Genomic DNA, 16987 nt, shown 5'->3' with positions numbered 1-16987 from the left:
ACTGTACCCTCCCACCTATCCCCTTGAAGGCCATCACCTCACCTTACCTGTGCTTCTTCCCCAGGGACCAGGCACCTAATTAGTGGAGCCACACCTGTGCGGCTCCACTAATTAGGTGGGTGGCCCTTCATTCTCTTGTTGCGGCCGCCCAGGTTTGCACCTTAGAAGTAGCTATCCGCAGACGCCTGAATGGAGCTCGCGGAGCACTGGTGGTCTGCAGACAACAGTTTGAGAACCTTTGCCTTAACTCATTTTGCTGCCTCTATGCTGACCTGAATTTATCACTTTTGGCAAAGGAAAAATATGTATGCAATATGTTCCCTTTTCCAGCATAAAATGGAGTAAGACCTAATAGTTGTGAAATTGATTCTTTTATTTTACAGAAATCTAGTATTTTTTTAGATATTTTTGCAGCATGATAACAAATGTTGAGTTCAAAAGCCCCAAAAGAGCTGAGAAACAAAAACAAAAAATAAAGTAGGAATATCACAAACAAGTGAATTACATAAATTGAGTGCAAAACTTTCAAAAGGAATAAAGGAATTGGGTGTACAAAACTTCATACTAAGGGGAAAATTGTGCTTGGCTCCAGCACAGAGGCACAAGTCAGAGAAGTGGGTGCAATGTGCCTCCTTTCCTTATGTTCCCATGTTGCAGCTGGGCACAATTGAGATCTTGCACTCACCTAAGTACTAGCCTGTCAAAAAAGGAGTGAGGTAGAAGCCATGGCCTTGCCTCTCTCCTTTGTATCAGCTAGCAAATCCACAGAGGGAGTGCACACTACACAATCTTTAAAGGATGGTGCAGCAGTTAGACAACTCATCTCCTGGGATCTTTGTGTTTATGTGTGACACAATACTTCAATGAGGCCCCACTGGGAAAATATACCACCACTCCAACCAATAGTGGGCTTTGTTAAATCTAGGCAGCTCTAAATTCACAAGAGATGCTTATGCTTTTGTGGTCAATAACCAAATCAATTCAGTGAACCTGGCTAACCTACAGGGGCAATCTTTGAGAGAGCTTGGTTAGTACACTTGAAAGTGAGATGGTTCTTTGGAGGCAGGCAGGAATATGAGATCTGTCATGGCTGACTGCCATCTTGAAACAATCCATGCATCATAAGGAAAAGCAATATTTCTTACTGAAGGAGCCACAGTCTCCATCTCTTCTTGTTTATGCTGGGAATTATATACGATGACCATCTCTCCAGAAGAAATTATGCTTTCATGTCTGACCTCAGTCGTCTTTTTACTGGACCTAATTACACAGTTCTCTTAATGTATATTTCCTAACTTTTTAGAATACTTGATACTGTTCTGTAGACTTTTTAGCACATGTGATGAACCTGGGACTCATTTTATCATGCTGCAATGAAATGAAGTTGAGTTTGATCAGTGCATTTGCACATAGAACCAGTACAGAAGAAAACTCATTGGTGTGTTCAAAAGTAGCAATCTAAGATTGAACCAAGAACAGTGTGAAGAACTAACATCCCACTCATAATAGGGGTCTACATCACAACTGCCCCCTTGGCAGATCTTAAGAGCATGTCTACACTACAGATGTTTAGACTGACACAGCTATGGCACTGCAGCTGTGCCGCTGTAGTGTAGACACTTGCTACAGTGATGGAAGGGGTTTTTCTGTCACTGTAGTTAATCCACCCCCTCAAGAGGCGGGTAGTGAAATTGTCAAAAAAATTCTTCTATCAACGTATACCAGGGCTTAGGTCAGTTTACCTACATCTTTTGAAGATGTGACTTTTTCATACGCCTGAGCAATGTAGCTAGTTCAGCCTACATTTTAGGTGTAGATCAGGTCTTAGTGTTTTTATACCTGTGCAGTGCTTAGATGCTATTGTAATAAACACTGTATAAATTAGGACTGTCAAGCAATTAAAAAAATTATTCACAATTAATCACACGATTAAAAAGATTAATCACATGATTTAAAAAATTAATTGTGATTAATCACATGATTAATCGTGCTGTTAAACAATAATAGAATACTATTTAAATATTTTGGATGTTTTCTACATTTTCATATATATTGATTTCAATTACAACACAGAATACAAAGTTATACAGTGTTCAGTTTATATTTATTTTTATTACAAATATTTGCACTGTAAAAAAAATAGTATTTTTCAATTCCCCTATTGCAAGTACTGTAGTGCAATCTCTTTATCATGAAAGTTGGATTTATAAAACAATGTAAAACTTTAGAGCCCACAAATCCAGTCAGTCCTACTTCTTGTTCAGCCAATTGCTCAGAAAAACAAGTTTGTTTACATTTGCAGAAGATAAGGCTGCCCACTTCTTGTTTACAATGTCACTTGAAAGTGAGAACAGGCATTCTCATGGCACTGTGGTAGCCAGCATCACATGATATTTATGTGCAAAATGCGCTAAAGATTCATATGTCACTTCATGCTTCAAAAGCCTTCTAGAGGACATGAGTCCATGTTGATGACGGGTTCTGCTCGATGATAATCCAAAGCAGTGCAGACCGACACAAGTTTTCATCATCTGAGTCAGATGCCACCAGCAGAAGGTTGATTTTCTTTTTTGGTGGTTCGGGTTCTGTAGTTTCCACATCGGAGTGTTGCTCTTCTAATACTTCTGAAAGCAGGCTCCACACCTCGACCCTCTCAGATTTTGGAAGGCACTTCAGTTTTTTAATCTTTGGGTCGAGTGCCGTAGCTATCTTTAGAAATTTCACATTGGTACCTTCTTTGTGTTTTGTCAAATCTGCATGAAAATGTTTTTAAAATGAACAACATGTGCTGAGTCATCATCTAAAATTGCTATAATATGAAATACATGGAAGATTATGGGTAAAACAGAGCAGGAGACATACAGTTCTCCCCCCAAGGAGTTCAGTCACAAATTTAATCAACGCATTATTTTTTAACGAGTGTCATCAGCATGGAAGCGTGACCTCTGGATTGGTGGCCAAAGCATGAAGCAGCATACGTATGTTTAAATACCTTGCAGTGCCGGATACAAAAGTGCCATGCGAACGCCTGTTCTCACTTTCAGATGACACTGTAAATAATAAGCAGGCAACATTATGTCCTGTAAATATAAAGAAACTTGTTTGTCTTTGTGATTGGCTGAACAAGAAGTAGGACTGAGTGGACTTCTAGACTCTGAAGTTTTACATTGTTTTGTTTTTGTAGTTTTACATTGTTTTTGTTTAGCAGTTATGTAACAAAAAAAATCTCCATTTGTAAATTTCACTTCAGTACTTATATGAGGTGAACTGAAAAATACTATTTCTTTTGTTTAGCATTGTTAGAGTGCAAATATTAGTAATCAAAATAATATAAAGTGAGCACTGTACAGTTTGTATTCTGTGTTGTAATTGAAATAAATATATTTGAAAATGTAGAAAAACATCCAAAAATATTTAATAAATCTTAATTGGTATTTTATTGCTTAACAGTGCAATTAAAACTGCGATTAATCTCAATTAATTTTTGAGTTAATCATGAGTTAACTGTGATTAATCGACAGCCCTAGTATAAATGTCATTGTATAGACCTCTGCCTCCTTCCCGCTTTGCCATTTCAGCCTCTATGGTACTGTACTGAGGTACAGAGAAGAAAAGTGAATTTTACAAGATCACAGAATAGGTCATTTGCAGAATTGGGAACAGAATCTACTTTGAAGAGTCCAACTTTTGCTGCAATGTCTTTGACACTCCCAGATTAGATATTTTGCTGTAATTATTGTGATTCTTGATACATATGGCCAGGGTTAAATTGAGTAACAAATTTGATAGGAAGCATTTTCCTCTGGGTATATTGGCAGTGACATTGAGAAATTTATTGTGTCTTCCTTTGGAGCATTGAGCAGGAATCGCCCATTAGAATAAGGTGAACCTCATTCCTTCCCTTCTTCTATCTTTCTAAGTATATTTCAAAATATGTGAGTGTTCTGTACATTGATTCATCTAATTTTACACTTTTTCTATTTGTGTGATCATTTTGACGATGTTTATTGTAAGCCAGACAGCAATATTTTTCAGACAAAATGTTCCATTATAATTTTTATTCTTTTAAACTTCTTGCCATTTGCTTAGCACTTTAACGTGTTTAATTTTATTTTTGCCAGTTTCTGGCAGACATGGAAAATAATGCCCTCTTTAAGGATGACATTGAATGTCAAAAACTCATTATGGAAGCAATGAAATACCATCTGTTGCCTGAGAGACGACCCATGTTACAAAGTCCTCGCACAAAGCCTAGAAAGTCTACAGTAGGAGTGTTGTTTGCAGTTGGAGGAATGGATGCAACAAAAGGTATTGGTTTACATAATTTTAGTTGATGATAATGTATATTGAAAATCAGTTGAGTAGAGTTTTGTAAAGATATATTTATTAGATATGTATGTAGGATATAAATTAAAACATTCAAAGGCTATACATTATAATGTACAAAATTCACATATATCTACTGATGTTTTTTACTTCAGTAATAGACATATATAGCAATAAAAATATTACATGTGTGCAGGAAGCTGAGTTATGGTTGTTGTAAACCAGTAATGGGATCGCCTCACTTCTGTTCATTTATATGTTCAGTCAAATGAATGGAAAATCACCTCTGTTCACTTGAGTGTTAATTAACATGGTTAAAAACTTAAGGAAATTATACATAAAAATGTTAATATTAATGAAGACTTGAATACAAACAAAAATAAGTGAAAGCTGCTACAGAATATTTAACTCATACCCTTATTGACTATTAAGACATTCTATCAAGGTGTCTCAGAATAGTACTTTTATGAGCTTTCATGCTGTGTGGTGATAACTAGAAACATTTTAGTGACTTATGAATGCCACGGGAATTAGAACACATTTTCATTCATTCTTAGTTTGTGTATTAATTTTAACATTCTATTAATACAGATTATACAAATTATGTTAGTTGTATATAGACTGTGAATGTGTATGTGTGTGTGTGTATATGTATGAACCTGCATTTTTTCACAGAACTTCAGATTTTGTTCTAAATATTATGATATGAGGTTAATCTTAATACCTAAATATAGTTCTGTCAGGTTCATTTTATGTCAGTTTCTGAAAATTTAATGCTCTTTATAGGCTTAATCCAGCAAGGATGTTGAGCATTCTGGCTCTTGCCCTTCAAAATATTTAATTTTTAAACATGTAATTAATCTGGGATTAATTACATGCTTAAAAAATAAATAATATAATTAAAATTAAAATTAAAAAAATAAATAAAGAATACTACTTGCATTTTTAAGTTAAGCATAGGCTTAAGTGAATTTCAGGATCAAATCCAGAGGGCTCAGCAGGCTGGAGGATCAAGCCTTCTGCCAGTAATTTAAATAGAACACTTACTGCAAATAACTGTTCTCTTTGACTATAACGTGTATATATTTCTGTTAAGGAGCTACGAGCATTGAAAAATATGAACTGCGTACCAACATGTGGACTCCTGTAGCAAATATGAATGGGAGAAGGTTACAGTTTGGAGTTGCAGTATTAGATGATAAGTTGTATGTTGTTGGTGGTAGAGATGGACTGAAGACATTGAATACCGTAGAGTGCTACAACCCCAAAACAAAAACTTGGAGTGTAATGCCACCTATGTCCACACATCGGCATGGCCTTGGTATGTATAACTTCATAATTTTTAAAATGCTAAACCTATGATTGGTTAAGAGCAGTTAAAATCTCTCTTTAAAGCTCCTTTGGTTTTATCTTGATACTAGCCTAAATCTGAACTCTAAAATCAGCTAAAATTAAAGTGACAAATTATTTTGATTGATTTGCTGTGAACATATTTAATATTGGCAGCCAAAAGAGGATGTGATTTGTATTTATTTTAAAGGTGCACCTTTTTTGGTAGGGGTAATGGAAAAGTGATGCCCTTTGTTTTTCCAGGAAGCAGTTGTTTCTCTCTGTTTTTTAGGGGTAGCTGTATTGGAAGGTCCTATGTATGCTGTAGGAGGGCATGATGGTTGGAGCTACCTGAATACAGTAGAAAGATGGGATCCACAAGCTCGTCAATGGAACTTTGTAGCCAGTATGTCAACTCCAAGGAGCACTGTTGGTGTAGCAGTATTAAATGGAAAGTAAGCAAAGGCATTTTCTTGAGAAATAATTTGGCCCAATTTTTGTTTACATTAATTTTTTAAATGTAGCTTTAGAAATATTTTAAAATGAATGTATTGCTCATGAAAGATGTTAGTTGATAGTACTGGGAACAGAAGTCCTCTTCTTATAGAAAAAGTACAGCATTGACTATGCAAGCTTCCCCATAACACCGCAATGTGCTTCAGTGCTGTAAAGAAGGAGCCATTTCTAAGGGCAAGCAAGCAATTCTATCTCCTTATTAATGAAGTCCCTGACACCTTTGCTGAGGGCACCAGTTGGAGTTCTAGTTTCTGTTAGTGTTGAACCTATGTATTGATGAAAATTAACCTTTTGTAACTCTGCAAATGGCAAAATAATCAAATTTGCCAAAACCAAACTTTAATACATACAGGTAATAGTTTCTTCTTCTTTGGCTTTTGTAGTTTAGAACTACATTTTCAAAGCCATGACCTAATTAAAGCAAAATACTTCAAGTCACACAATAATTTTTTGAAAAACAAGACATGTTCAAGTTCTCATGTTTTTAGAAGAATGAAAGCACAAAGTTTACTAAACCAACAAAGACTTGCACTAGTCCTTATTTTTAGAAGTAGAAAAAGGCTTCTAAAATATATTAAGTGTTTTTATTTCTGCCACTTGTCCATGTCTGTAGTAAAGAATCCACATAACATCTATAGCTGTGCAGTACAGTTTTAGCCTATATTATAGATGATGTAGATATGGGTGTAGAATAATCCATTTTAAAGACTATTAACTCCCCTGACACTGAGGGCCGGTGCAAGGATATTTTGCACCCTAGGCGGAACTTCCACCTTGCGCCCCCCACCCCCTCTTCCCCCCCCCCCCCGAGCATCGCTTATTATAAACTTTCAAAAATGAATATTGCATAATGTGGCATTGTTCATTAGAATGAATACAGAGAGGGAGGATTTGGCCCATGAAACAATAACTGTATTAAGATGCGGCCTGTGAAAAAGTTTGAGAAACCTGGACTTAAATTTCTTTGGTGACATGATGTAATATTTAGTATTGCCAACCTCAAACGTTCAGAACTCATGAGTTGGGCCCCCACAAAATCACTCGATATCTGACCTATCAGTCCTCATCCTCAGAGGAAACCTGCAAAACACTTTTCAAAAGATGAGCCTGGGAGCTTGAATTCAAAACGTTTCTAGACATTAAAAATCATGATCTTCATAAAGATAGGTTTCAGAGTAGCAGCCGTGTTAGTCTGTATCTGCAAAAAGAAGAACAGGAGTACTTGTGGCACCTTAGAGACTAACAAATTTATTAGAGCATAAGCTTTCGTGGACTACAGCCCACTTGCATCCGAAGAAGTGGGCTGTAGTCCACGAAAGCTTATGCTCTAATAAATTTGTTAGTCTCTAAGGCCTGGTCTACACTACGGGTTTAGGTCGACTTTAGCAGCGTTAAACCGAATTAAGCCTGGACACGTCCACACAACGAGGCCCTTTCTTTCGACTTAAAGGGCCCTTTAAACCGGTTTCTTTACACCACCTCCGACGAGGGGATTAGCGATAAAACTGGCCTTTGCGGGTCGGAATTGGGGTAGTGTGGACGGAATTCGATGTTATTGGCCTCTGGGAGCTATCCCACAGTGCTTCATTGTGACCGCTCTGGACAGCGCTCTCAACTCAGATGCACTGACCAGGTAGACAGGAAAAGACCCGCGAAGGTTTGAATTTCATTTCCTGTTTGCCCAGCGTGGAGAGCACAGGTGACCACGCAGAGCTCATCAGCACAGGTAACCGTCATGGAGTCCTCCCAGGATCGCAAAAGAGCTCCAGCATGGACCGAACGGGAGGTACGAGATCTGCTCGCCATATGGGGAGATGAAGCAGTGATAGCTGAACTCCGTAGCAGTAAAAGAAATGGAAAAGTATTAGAAAAGATCTCCAAGGCCATGAAGGACCGAGGCCATAACAGGGACACACAGCAGTGCCGCGTGAAAATTAAGGAGCTACGGCAAGCCTACCACAAAGCCAGAGAAGCAAACGGAAGGTCCGGGGCAGAGCCGCAAACTTGCCGCTACTACGCGGAGCTGCATGCGATCCTAGGCGGTGCAGCCACCACTACCCCAACCGTGTGCTATGACTCTCTTACTGGAGAAACACACAGGGAAGACGGTTCGGGGAACGAGGAAGATGACGATGGAGGTACTGTAGGTAGCTCACAGCAGCAAGGAAGTGGAGAAACCGGTTTCCCCAACAGCCAGGATATGTTTGTGACCCTGGACCTGGAACCAGTAACCCCCGAACTCACCCAAGACCCTCAGGGCACACAGGAGACCTCTGGTGAGTGTAACTTTGTAAATATTTGTAAACATTACCAAAAAAAAGCAAGCAAGTCTGTTAACGTGTATGGGGATGGAGCGGAAATCCTCCAGGGACATCTCCAGAAAGCTCTCCTGGTTGAAATGGGGTGATTTTATTAAGGGGGACATTCAGAGGCGCCCGTTCCTGCTCTTCTGACCAGAAATGTTCCCCGCTGTTAACCACGCGGTGGGGGGAGGGGTGAAGTGATCATCCCAGAGAATCGTGTGTGTGTGTGGGGGGGGGGGTGGTTTACTTGTGTTTGTGCCGCATGTTAACCGGGACACCGCAGCCCCCTCCTTTTACATTGAAACCCCATTTTAAATGGACAACCCAATTCATCCTTGATATGGGAAATGCGCTGCTGTTTGCAACCTTTCCCGCATGTTAAGAAGGTTAAAAAAGCCAAAACACTGTGGCCTACGATGGCTGCCTGCAAGCCGAAATATGCGACCTTGTAATGAAAGAGTGTACCCATTGTTCCCTAAAATGTGTCTTTTTTAACCACCTCTCCCTTCTCCTCCGTCAGCTGCAAATGTTTCTCCTTCGCAGAGGCTCGTGAACATTAGAAAGAGAAAACGTAAGACGAGGGACGAGATGTTCACGGAGCTGCAGATGTCCGCCCAGGCTGATAGAGCACAGCAGAATGCGTGGAGGCAATCAATGTCGGAGATGAGAAAAGCCCAATATGAACGAGAGGAGAGGTGGCGGGCTGAATCGCGGGAAGAACAGAGCAAGTGGCGGGCTGAAGACGATAGGTGGCGTCAGCTTGCAGACAGACGGCAAGAGGCAATGCTCCGTCTGCTGGAGCATCAAACTGATATGCTCGAGCGTATGGTTGAGATACAGGAAAGGCAGCAGGAGCAGAGACCGCCGCTACAGCCCCTGTGTAACCAACAGCCCTCCTCCCCAAGTTCCATAGCCTCCTCACCAAGACGCCCAAGAACACGGTGGGGGGGCCTCCGTCCACCCAGTCACTCCACCCCAGATGATCGCCCAAGCATCAGAAGGCTGGCCTTCAATAAGAGTTAAAGTTTTAAAATGCAGTGTGTCCTTTTCCATCCCTCCTCCCCCACCCATCCCAGGCTACCTTGGCAATTATCCCCCTACCTCTGTAAGGAACTAATAAAGAATGCATGAATGTGAAAAAACAATGACTTTATTGCCTCTGCAAGCGGGAGGGGAGGGGAGGGTGGGGTGGGGTGGTTGGTTTACAGGGAAGTAGAGTGAACCGGGTCGGGGGGGGGGGGGGGGTTGGAGGGTTCATCAAGGAGAAACAAACAGAAGTTTCACACAGTAGCCTGGCCAGTCACAAAACTCGTTTTCAAAGCTTCTCTGATGCGCACCGCGCCCTGCTGTGCTCCTCTAACCACCCTGGTGTCTGGCTGCGCGTAATCAGCGGCCAGGCGAGTTGCGTCAACCTCCCACCCCGCCATAAAGGTCTCCCCCTTACTCTCACAGATATTGTGGAGCGCACAGCAAGCAGCAATAACAATGGGGATATTCTTTTCGCTGAGGTCTGAGCGAGTCAGTAAGCTGCGCCAGCGCGCTTTTAAACGTCCAAATGCACATTCCACCACCATTCGGCACTTGCTCAGCCTGTAGTTGAACAGGTCCTGACTCCTGTCCAGGCTGCCTGTGTACGGCTTCATGAGCCATGGCATTAAGGGGTAGGCTGGGTCCCCAAGGATCACGATAGGCATTTCAACATCCCCAATGGTCACTTTCTGGTCCGGGAAGAAAGTCCCTTCCTCCAGCTTTCGAAACAGAGCAGAGTTCCTGAAGACGCGAGCATCATGTACCTTTCCCGGCCATCCCACGTTGATGTTGGTGAAACGTCCCTTGTGATCCACCAGGGCTTGCAGCAGCATTGAAAAGTACCCCTTGCGGTTTACGTAGTCGGTGGCTTGGTGCTCCGGTGACAAGATAGGGATATGGGTTCCGTCTATGGCCCCGCCACAGTTTGGGAATCCCATTTCAGCAAAACCATCCACTATTGACTGCACGTTGCCCAGAGTCACTACCCTTGCTATCACCAGGTCTTTCATTGCCCTGGCAAATTGGATCACAGCAGCCCCCACCGTAGATTTGCCCACTCCAAATTGATTCCCGACTGACCGGTAGCTGTCTGGCGTTGCAAGCTTCCACAGGGCTATCGCCACTCGCTTCTCAACTGTGAGGGCTGCTCTCATCTTGGTATCCTGGCGTTTCAGGGCAGGGGAAAGCAAGTCACAAAGTTCCATGAAAGTGGCCTTACGCATGCGAAAGTTTCGCAGCCACTGGGAATCGTCCCATACCTGCAGCACGATGCGATCCCACCAGTCTGTGCTTGTTTCCCGGGCCCAGAATCGGCGTTCCACGGCATCAACCTGCCCCAGTGACACCATGATTTCCACATTGCTGGGGCCTGTGCCTTGTGAGAGGTCTATGTCCATGTCAATTTCCTCATCACTCTCGTCGCCGCGCTGCAATCGCCTCCTCGCCTGGTCCGGGTTTCGCCTTGGCATGTTCTGGCTCTGCATATACTCCAGGACAATGCGCGTGGTGTTCATAGTGCTCATAATTGCCGCGGTGATCTGAGCGGGCTCCATGATCCCAGTGCTAGCTATGGCGCCTGGTCAGAAAAAAGGCGCGAAAGTAGTATCTGATGGACCAGGAGAAGGAGGGCGGGAGGGAGGGAGGGAGGGAGGGCCGAGTGACGACATGGCGTACAGGTACAGGAACAGGGAGAAACACAAACAACTGTCACACAGAATGGTCCCCCCAAAGATTAAACTGGAAACCCTGGGCTTAGCAGGCCGTTGATTTCACGGAGGAAGGGGAAGCAAATGAACACAGAACAAATCTATTTTTTACATCTTAAGGTGGCAGCCGACGGTGCAGCATGAGTGACAGCCATACCAGTATGACGACGATGGGTACCAATCATAATATACCATCATCTGCCAAAAGGCAAGGGGCTGCTGCTGTGTAGCAATGCAGCCCCACGTCTGCCAGCCCCACGTCCGCCAGCACCCAGCATCGCCCTCGGCCTCTTCTGGGTGCTTAGCAGACAATATTGGGCAATTGGCAGAAAATAGTATATTACAACTGGTAACCGTCATCATCAAAACAGTAGCATGTCTGCCCAGGTGGCCATGATTGACAGCCATACCAGTATGACGACGACGGGTACCAGTCATAATATACCATCGCCTGCAAGGGGCTGGTGCAATGCAGCCCTACGGCTGCCAGCCCCACGGCTATCACTCATGCTACACCGTCTACCGACAAAAGGCAGTTAGCAGCTGCTGCTGTGTAGCAATGCAGTCCCACGTCTGCCGGCACCCAGAGGACATATGGTGACGGTGAGCTCAGCTGAGCTGAGCGGGCTCCATGCTTGCCGTGGTATGTTGTCTGCACAGGTAACCCAGGTAAAAAGGCGCGAATCTATTGTCTGCCGTTGCTGTGACGAGGGGGGAGGGGCCTGACGACATGTACCCAGAACCGCCCGCGACACTGTTTTGCATCATCCGGGCATTGGGATCTCAACCCAGAATGAATTCAAAGAAAAGGCGCGAACCGCTTCTCGGCTCTCTGAGCTGTGGCGCAAACGTAGTATCTGACGGCCTAGGAGAAGGAGGGAGGGGGGCCGAGTGACGACATGGCGTACAGGCACAGGGAATTAAAATAAAGAACGGTGGCTGTGCATCAGGGAGAGACACAAACAACTGTCACAGACTGGTCCCCCCCAAAGATTAAACTGAAAACCCTGGGTTTAGCAGGCCGTTGATTTGACGGAGGGAGGGGGAAGCAAATGAATACAGAGCAAATCTATTTTTTTACATCTTAAGACGACGGTGCAGCGTGACTGATAGCCCTCGGCATCTTTCTGGGTGCTTGGCAGCAAATATGGGGCGGTGTATGACGATGGTCTTCAGGCCTATTGCACAATCGGCTGCTCAGGGAAGACTCTGCTAACGTACGATGACCCGACTTGTAATAGGATGGCTAACAGTCGTAATACACCATTTACTGCCAAAAGGCAAGCCCCACGGCTGCCAGCACCCAGATCGCCGATGAAGGCTACCAGTCTACTGCACCGTCTACCGCCAAAAGGCAGTTAGCAGCTGCTGCTGTGTAGCAATGCAGTCCCACGTCTGCCGGCACCCAGAGGACATATGGTGACGGTGAGCTCAGCTGAGCTGAGCGGGCTCCATGTTGTCTGCACAGGTAACCCAGGTAAAAAGGCGCGAATCTATTGTCTGCCGTTGCTGTGACGGGGGAGGGAGGGGCCTGACGACATGTACCCAGAACCGCCCGCGACACTGTTTTGCATCATCCGGGCATTGGGATCTCAACCCAGAATTCCAAGGGGCGGCAGAGACTGCGGGAACTGTGGGATAGCTGTGGGATAGCTACCCATAGTGCAATGCTCCGGAAGTCGACACTAGCCTCGTACTGTGGACGCGGTCCGCCGACTAGAGCACCTAGAGCATTTTATTGTGTGGACACACACAATCGGCTGTATACAACCGATTTCAATAAAACCGGCTTCTATAAATTCGAACTAATTTCGTAGTGTAGACATACCCTAAGGTGCCACAAGTACTCCTGTTCTTCTTTTCATAAAGATACTGGATTTATGGTTAATTACAACAACTTGCAACCCACTAATGTCCCCTTTTGTCCTGGGATTACAAGGGAGTTAATGGGCTACTTCACCTTGAATGGTCCCCTTGAATATGTGCTAACTACTTGTGCTAAACTATCTGTTAAATCTAGTGTTTAGCTGTGACACTGTTAGTACTTTTTTAGACCTGAAGAACTCTGTGTAGCTCGAAAACTTGCCCCTTTCACTAACAGAAGTTGGTCCAATAAAAGATATCACCTCATCCACTTTGTCTCTTTTAAATAATGTGACAGCACAAGGGACTGTATAAAAATCATGTGTCCCTGTAGCTAAACCCCATCACCCTGGTCTTTTTCAAGTGTTCATAGTAATAAATTCAATAACAGATTTGCAGACCTTTGATATCTCTACTTAAAAATGACCTGACAACTTTCCAACAACTGATGAAACGTGCTTTTTTGAAATGTTCTTTATAAGATAGGCCCCTCCCATATGATTTCTTATTGTAAAGTTTGTCTTTAAGTTTAAACTAATATTTACTGAAACTTCTGTTTCTATTTGACATTGACTACGCTTATATATAATATGTGTTTCTTACTTTACTGATCACTTCCTTATCTGGGAAGTGTGAAACCAACTGTCTTGGCAACAGTTTTGTGGCTGTGTTTTATAATCAGTTGAATTACTTTTTAAAATGTTAGCTACATTAATTTCTTTGTATGTTGTGGCGTTTAAAGAGCAGGATACGTCATTGCAACTGGAATTGTTTTCTTGATTTAAACACTGCAAATAAAAAAAATTGGGGCATATTTTTGAAAGTTAGGTTAATGCAAATATCAAGTATTTAATCATGTAACCTTTTAAATAGGTTGTTTTTTCATAGAAATCCCAGATTAATCCATATAAGGAACTACAACTAGAAAGTCCAGGGTTTTTTTTTGAGCTGTGGAGGCTTGGCCCGTGCAACATGTGGGGAAGGGACCCTGAGGGGCTGCAACTTATAACTCCCAGGTTCAGGTTGGCGCCGCGAAGGTTTCCTGCCAAGCCAGCCAGACGGTGATGGTCAGGAACATTTCCCGGGAACTCCACTCTGCCTGGTGGCCACGGTCCACAGCAGCATCCCTTCTAGTCCTGCGCCGCCTCCCGCTGCCACTCCCAGGGCAGGACCAACGCCGGGCTCCGGCGATCTGCGGGGCACAGAGGCGGCATCCGAGCGCGCAGCCGCCTCCTCCCCGGGCTCCAACTTTCCCGGCTCCCTGAACCATGGGGCCCGAAGCAACTCCCCTCCCACCCCCAGTTCCAGCTACTGCTGTGTAGGGGAAGCGCATGGCCGGGGGCGCACAGGCTGGAGAGCAGCGGGAGCCAGGAAAGTTGGAGCCCGCGGAGAAGGCAGCTGCGCGCTCAGATGCCGCCCGCCGCCACTGCCCCTGCCCCTGCTGGAGGGCTCCAGCGATCTGCGGGGGACAGAAGCGGCGGGCAGCATCCGAGTGCGCAGCCTCCGAGTGCGCAGCCACCTCCTCCCCGGGCTCCAACTTTCCTGAACCGTGGGGCCCGAAGCAACTTCCCGCCTCCCAAGCTCCGGCTGCTGCTGCGCTGGGGAAGCGCCTGGCCCGGGGTGCATGGGCTGGAGAGTGGCAGGAGTCGGGAAAGTTGGAGCCCGGGGAGGAGGCGGCTGCGCGCTTGGATGCCGCCCGCCGCCTCTGTCCCCTGCAGATCGCCGGAGCCCTCCAGCAGGAGCAGTGGCGGTAGGGTGACCAGACATCAAGTGTGAAAAATCGGGACGGGGGTGGGGGGTAATAGGCACCTATAAGTGAAAAAGCCCCAAATTTCAGGACTGTCCCTATAAAATAGGGACATCTGGTCACCCTAAGTGGCGGCGGCGGCAGCTCACACGCCGGGGAGCCGCAGAACCCAAGCGCGGTGAGGGGGGAACCGGAGGGGTGCGCCTGCCCGGGCTGCAGCCCGGCACCTCCCTGGGGGGCTCCTGCAGTGGATGCATGCGGGTGGCAGCCCCCGTGCGCCCCCCCCCAGCTCCCCCCTCGCTGCGCTCGGGCTCTGCGGCTCTCAGGAGGGTTGCAGAACCCGAGCGCAGCAAGGGAGGAGCCGGGGGGGTGCAGGGGGCTGCCGCCCGCATGCATCTGCTGCAGCCTGCAGGAGCAGGGGGGGCGCCGGGCTGCAGCTTGGGCAGGAGGGTGGGGGGTGCGGCTGCTCCCTGCTAGTGGCGCCGCCGCCTTTGCAGGGCTGCTGCCCACCCTGCGCCGCGCCGGCTCCTCCATGGCTGGGGCTCGCCGTGGTCTTAGCTTTTTGGTGCCCCCAATCACTTGGCGCCCTAGGCGACCACCTAGTTTGCCTAGTGGTTGCACCAGCCCTGCTTGCACTAAAGAGAAATGTACCTATAAGATATGGGCTGAAAATCTCCCTATTCTTTTGTAGGTGAAATTGGTAATGGAAGGTGATTTTTGCAGAGTTTCCATTAGAACCTTCACTAAACACACACATTTTTCACAGGTAGAAACAGAAAGAATTTGGACAAACTAACCACTTTCTTAATCATAAAGTCAGCTCATAAAGATGATATTAAGCAATTGTATGATCTTGCTATAAACACAAATGCTCAAATTTATAAAGAACCATAGAAGATGTGGAAAAAAAACCTGCCAAGAACCATAAAAGTAAGAAATGGGGGTGAAAAAAGTTCATATACTACCTCTCCCTGTCATTGCAGAATTGTTCATTACTGTACATTTTCTAGTATCTTGTCCAGGCTGGTTTTGAAAGTCTTAGGCAATGGGGATTCTTCTTCAAGTAGATACATCCATGTTATTCCACTTAAGTGTGTGCACACCCAGCGCACCACAGCCAGAGAAATTTGCCTCACAGTACCTGTAGAGGGTGGTTCATACCTTGTGCCTCCCCTGGCAACATGAGGGGATGCTGCTCTGGCCCTCTCTGAGGCCAGGGTCTACACTACTGCTGCCAGATGATCTAAGCTTTGCATTTTGAGTTACGTTTGTAGCATAACTCAAGTCGACGTAGAGCTATGTCGATGGGAGACGCTCTCCCGCCAACATTGCTTCCGCCTGTTGTTGAGGTGGAGTACAGAAATTGATGGGAAAGTGCTCTCCCATCAATTGAGCGTGCCTTCACTAGACCCACTAAATAGATGCTGCTGCATCTATTGTAGCAGTGTCAATTTAGCTTTTTAGTGAAGACAAGTCCTTCTTACTGTCTGTGGCTGGAGCTGGAGTCTGTGTGGTCTTAGCTTCGCAACCCTTCAACTAGTTTAGTTTTCTTTTGTTGTATATTGTTAGTAGTAGCCAGTTACTAGAATAATGTTAGTTGTATTAGTTTAATTTTCCTCTGTGCCACTCTAAGCAACATTTAAACCAGGGGTGGCCAACCTGAGCCTGAGAAGGAGCCAGAATTTACCAATGTGCATTGCCAAAGAGCCACAGTAATACGTCAGCAGCCTCCCATCAGTTCCCCGCCCCCCCCTGCGCCTCCCACCCACCAGCAGTCCCACCAATCAGCACCTCCACCTCCCTCCCTGAACCTCCCGATCAGCTGTTTTGTGGCGTGCAGGAGGCTCTGGGGAGGGGAAGGGGGTTGAGTGAGGGCACGGCAGGCTCAGGGGAGGGGGCAGGAAGGGGTGGAGTGGAGACAGGGCCTGTGGCAGAGCCAGGGGTTGAGCAGTGAGCATCCCCCAGCACATTGGAAAGTTGGCATCTGTAGCTCTATCCCCAGAGTTGGTGCCTATACAAGGAGCCGCATATTAACTTCTGAAGAGTCGCATGTGGATCTGGAGCCACAGGTTGGCCACCCCTGGTTTAAATGTTGTCCTTCATGTGGGAGAGAAATCCCCATCAGCAATCCACACATGCGTTGCTTGCTGTATCTCAGCCAGGCCCAC

General features: G+C 45.3%; 2 protein-coding genes across 15 annotated transcripts in view; both read left to right on the top strand.

Moving 5' to 3' along the window:
* Positions 1-16987, top strand: part of KLHL5 (kelch like family member 5) — a 128542-nt gene that overhangs the window by 94538 nt on the left and 17017 nt on the right. For all 14 annotated transcript variants that reach the window (XR_010601510.1, XM_024106703.3, XM_024106701.3 and 11 more), the window contains 3 exons: positions 4122-4308; positions 5423-5647; positions 5948-6110. Coding sequence is in view for 13 of the 14 variants with exons in the window: in XM_024106703.3 (XP_023962471.2) it covers positions 4122-4308; positions 5423-5647; positions 5948-6110 (575 nt within the window). In the remaining variant the exon portion in view is untranslated. The remainder of the gene's footprint in view (positions 1-4121; positions 4309-5422; positions 5648-5947; positions 6111-16987) is intronic.
* On the top strand, positions 7503-9497 carry LOC135983738 (uncharacterized). Its single transcript, XM_065596971.1, has 2 exons — positions 7503-8447; positions 8995-9497. The coding sequence occupies exons 1-2, from the start codon at positions 7907-7909 to the stop codon at positions 9495-9497; spliced, it is 1044 nt and encodes a 347-aa protein (XP_065453043.1). The 5' UTR covers positions 7503-7906.

This window comes from Chrysemys picta, chromosome 5 (genome assembly GCF_011386835.1).
Source record: "Chrysemys picta bellii isolate R12L10 chromosome 5, ASM1138683v2, whole genome shotgun sequence".
Classification (NCBI taxonomy): Eukaryota; Metazoa; Chordata; order Testudines; family Emydidae; genus Chrysemys; species Chrysemys picta.
Note: the sequence above shows the minus strand (reverse complement) of the source record. Positions and strands in the feature narration are given on the sequence as shown.

Bases quoted from the DNA above. Each gene is read 5' to 3' on its own strand.
- LOC135983738 (XM_065596971.1), top strand. From the start codon at position 7,907: ATGGAGTCCTCCCAGGATCGCAAAAGAGCTCCAGCATGGACCGAACGG. The intron at 8,448-8,994 runs GTGAGTGTAACT...CTCCTCCGTCAG, and splicing joins GGGCACACAGGAGACCTCTG to CTGCAAATGTTTCTCCTTCG.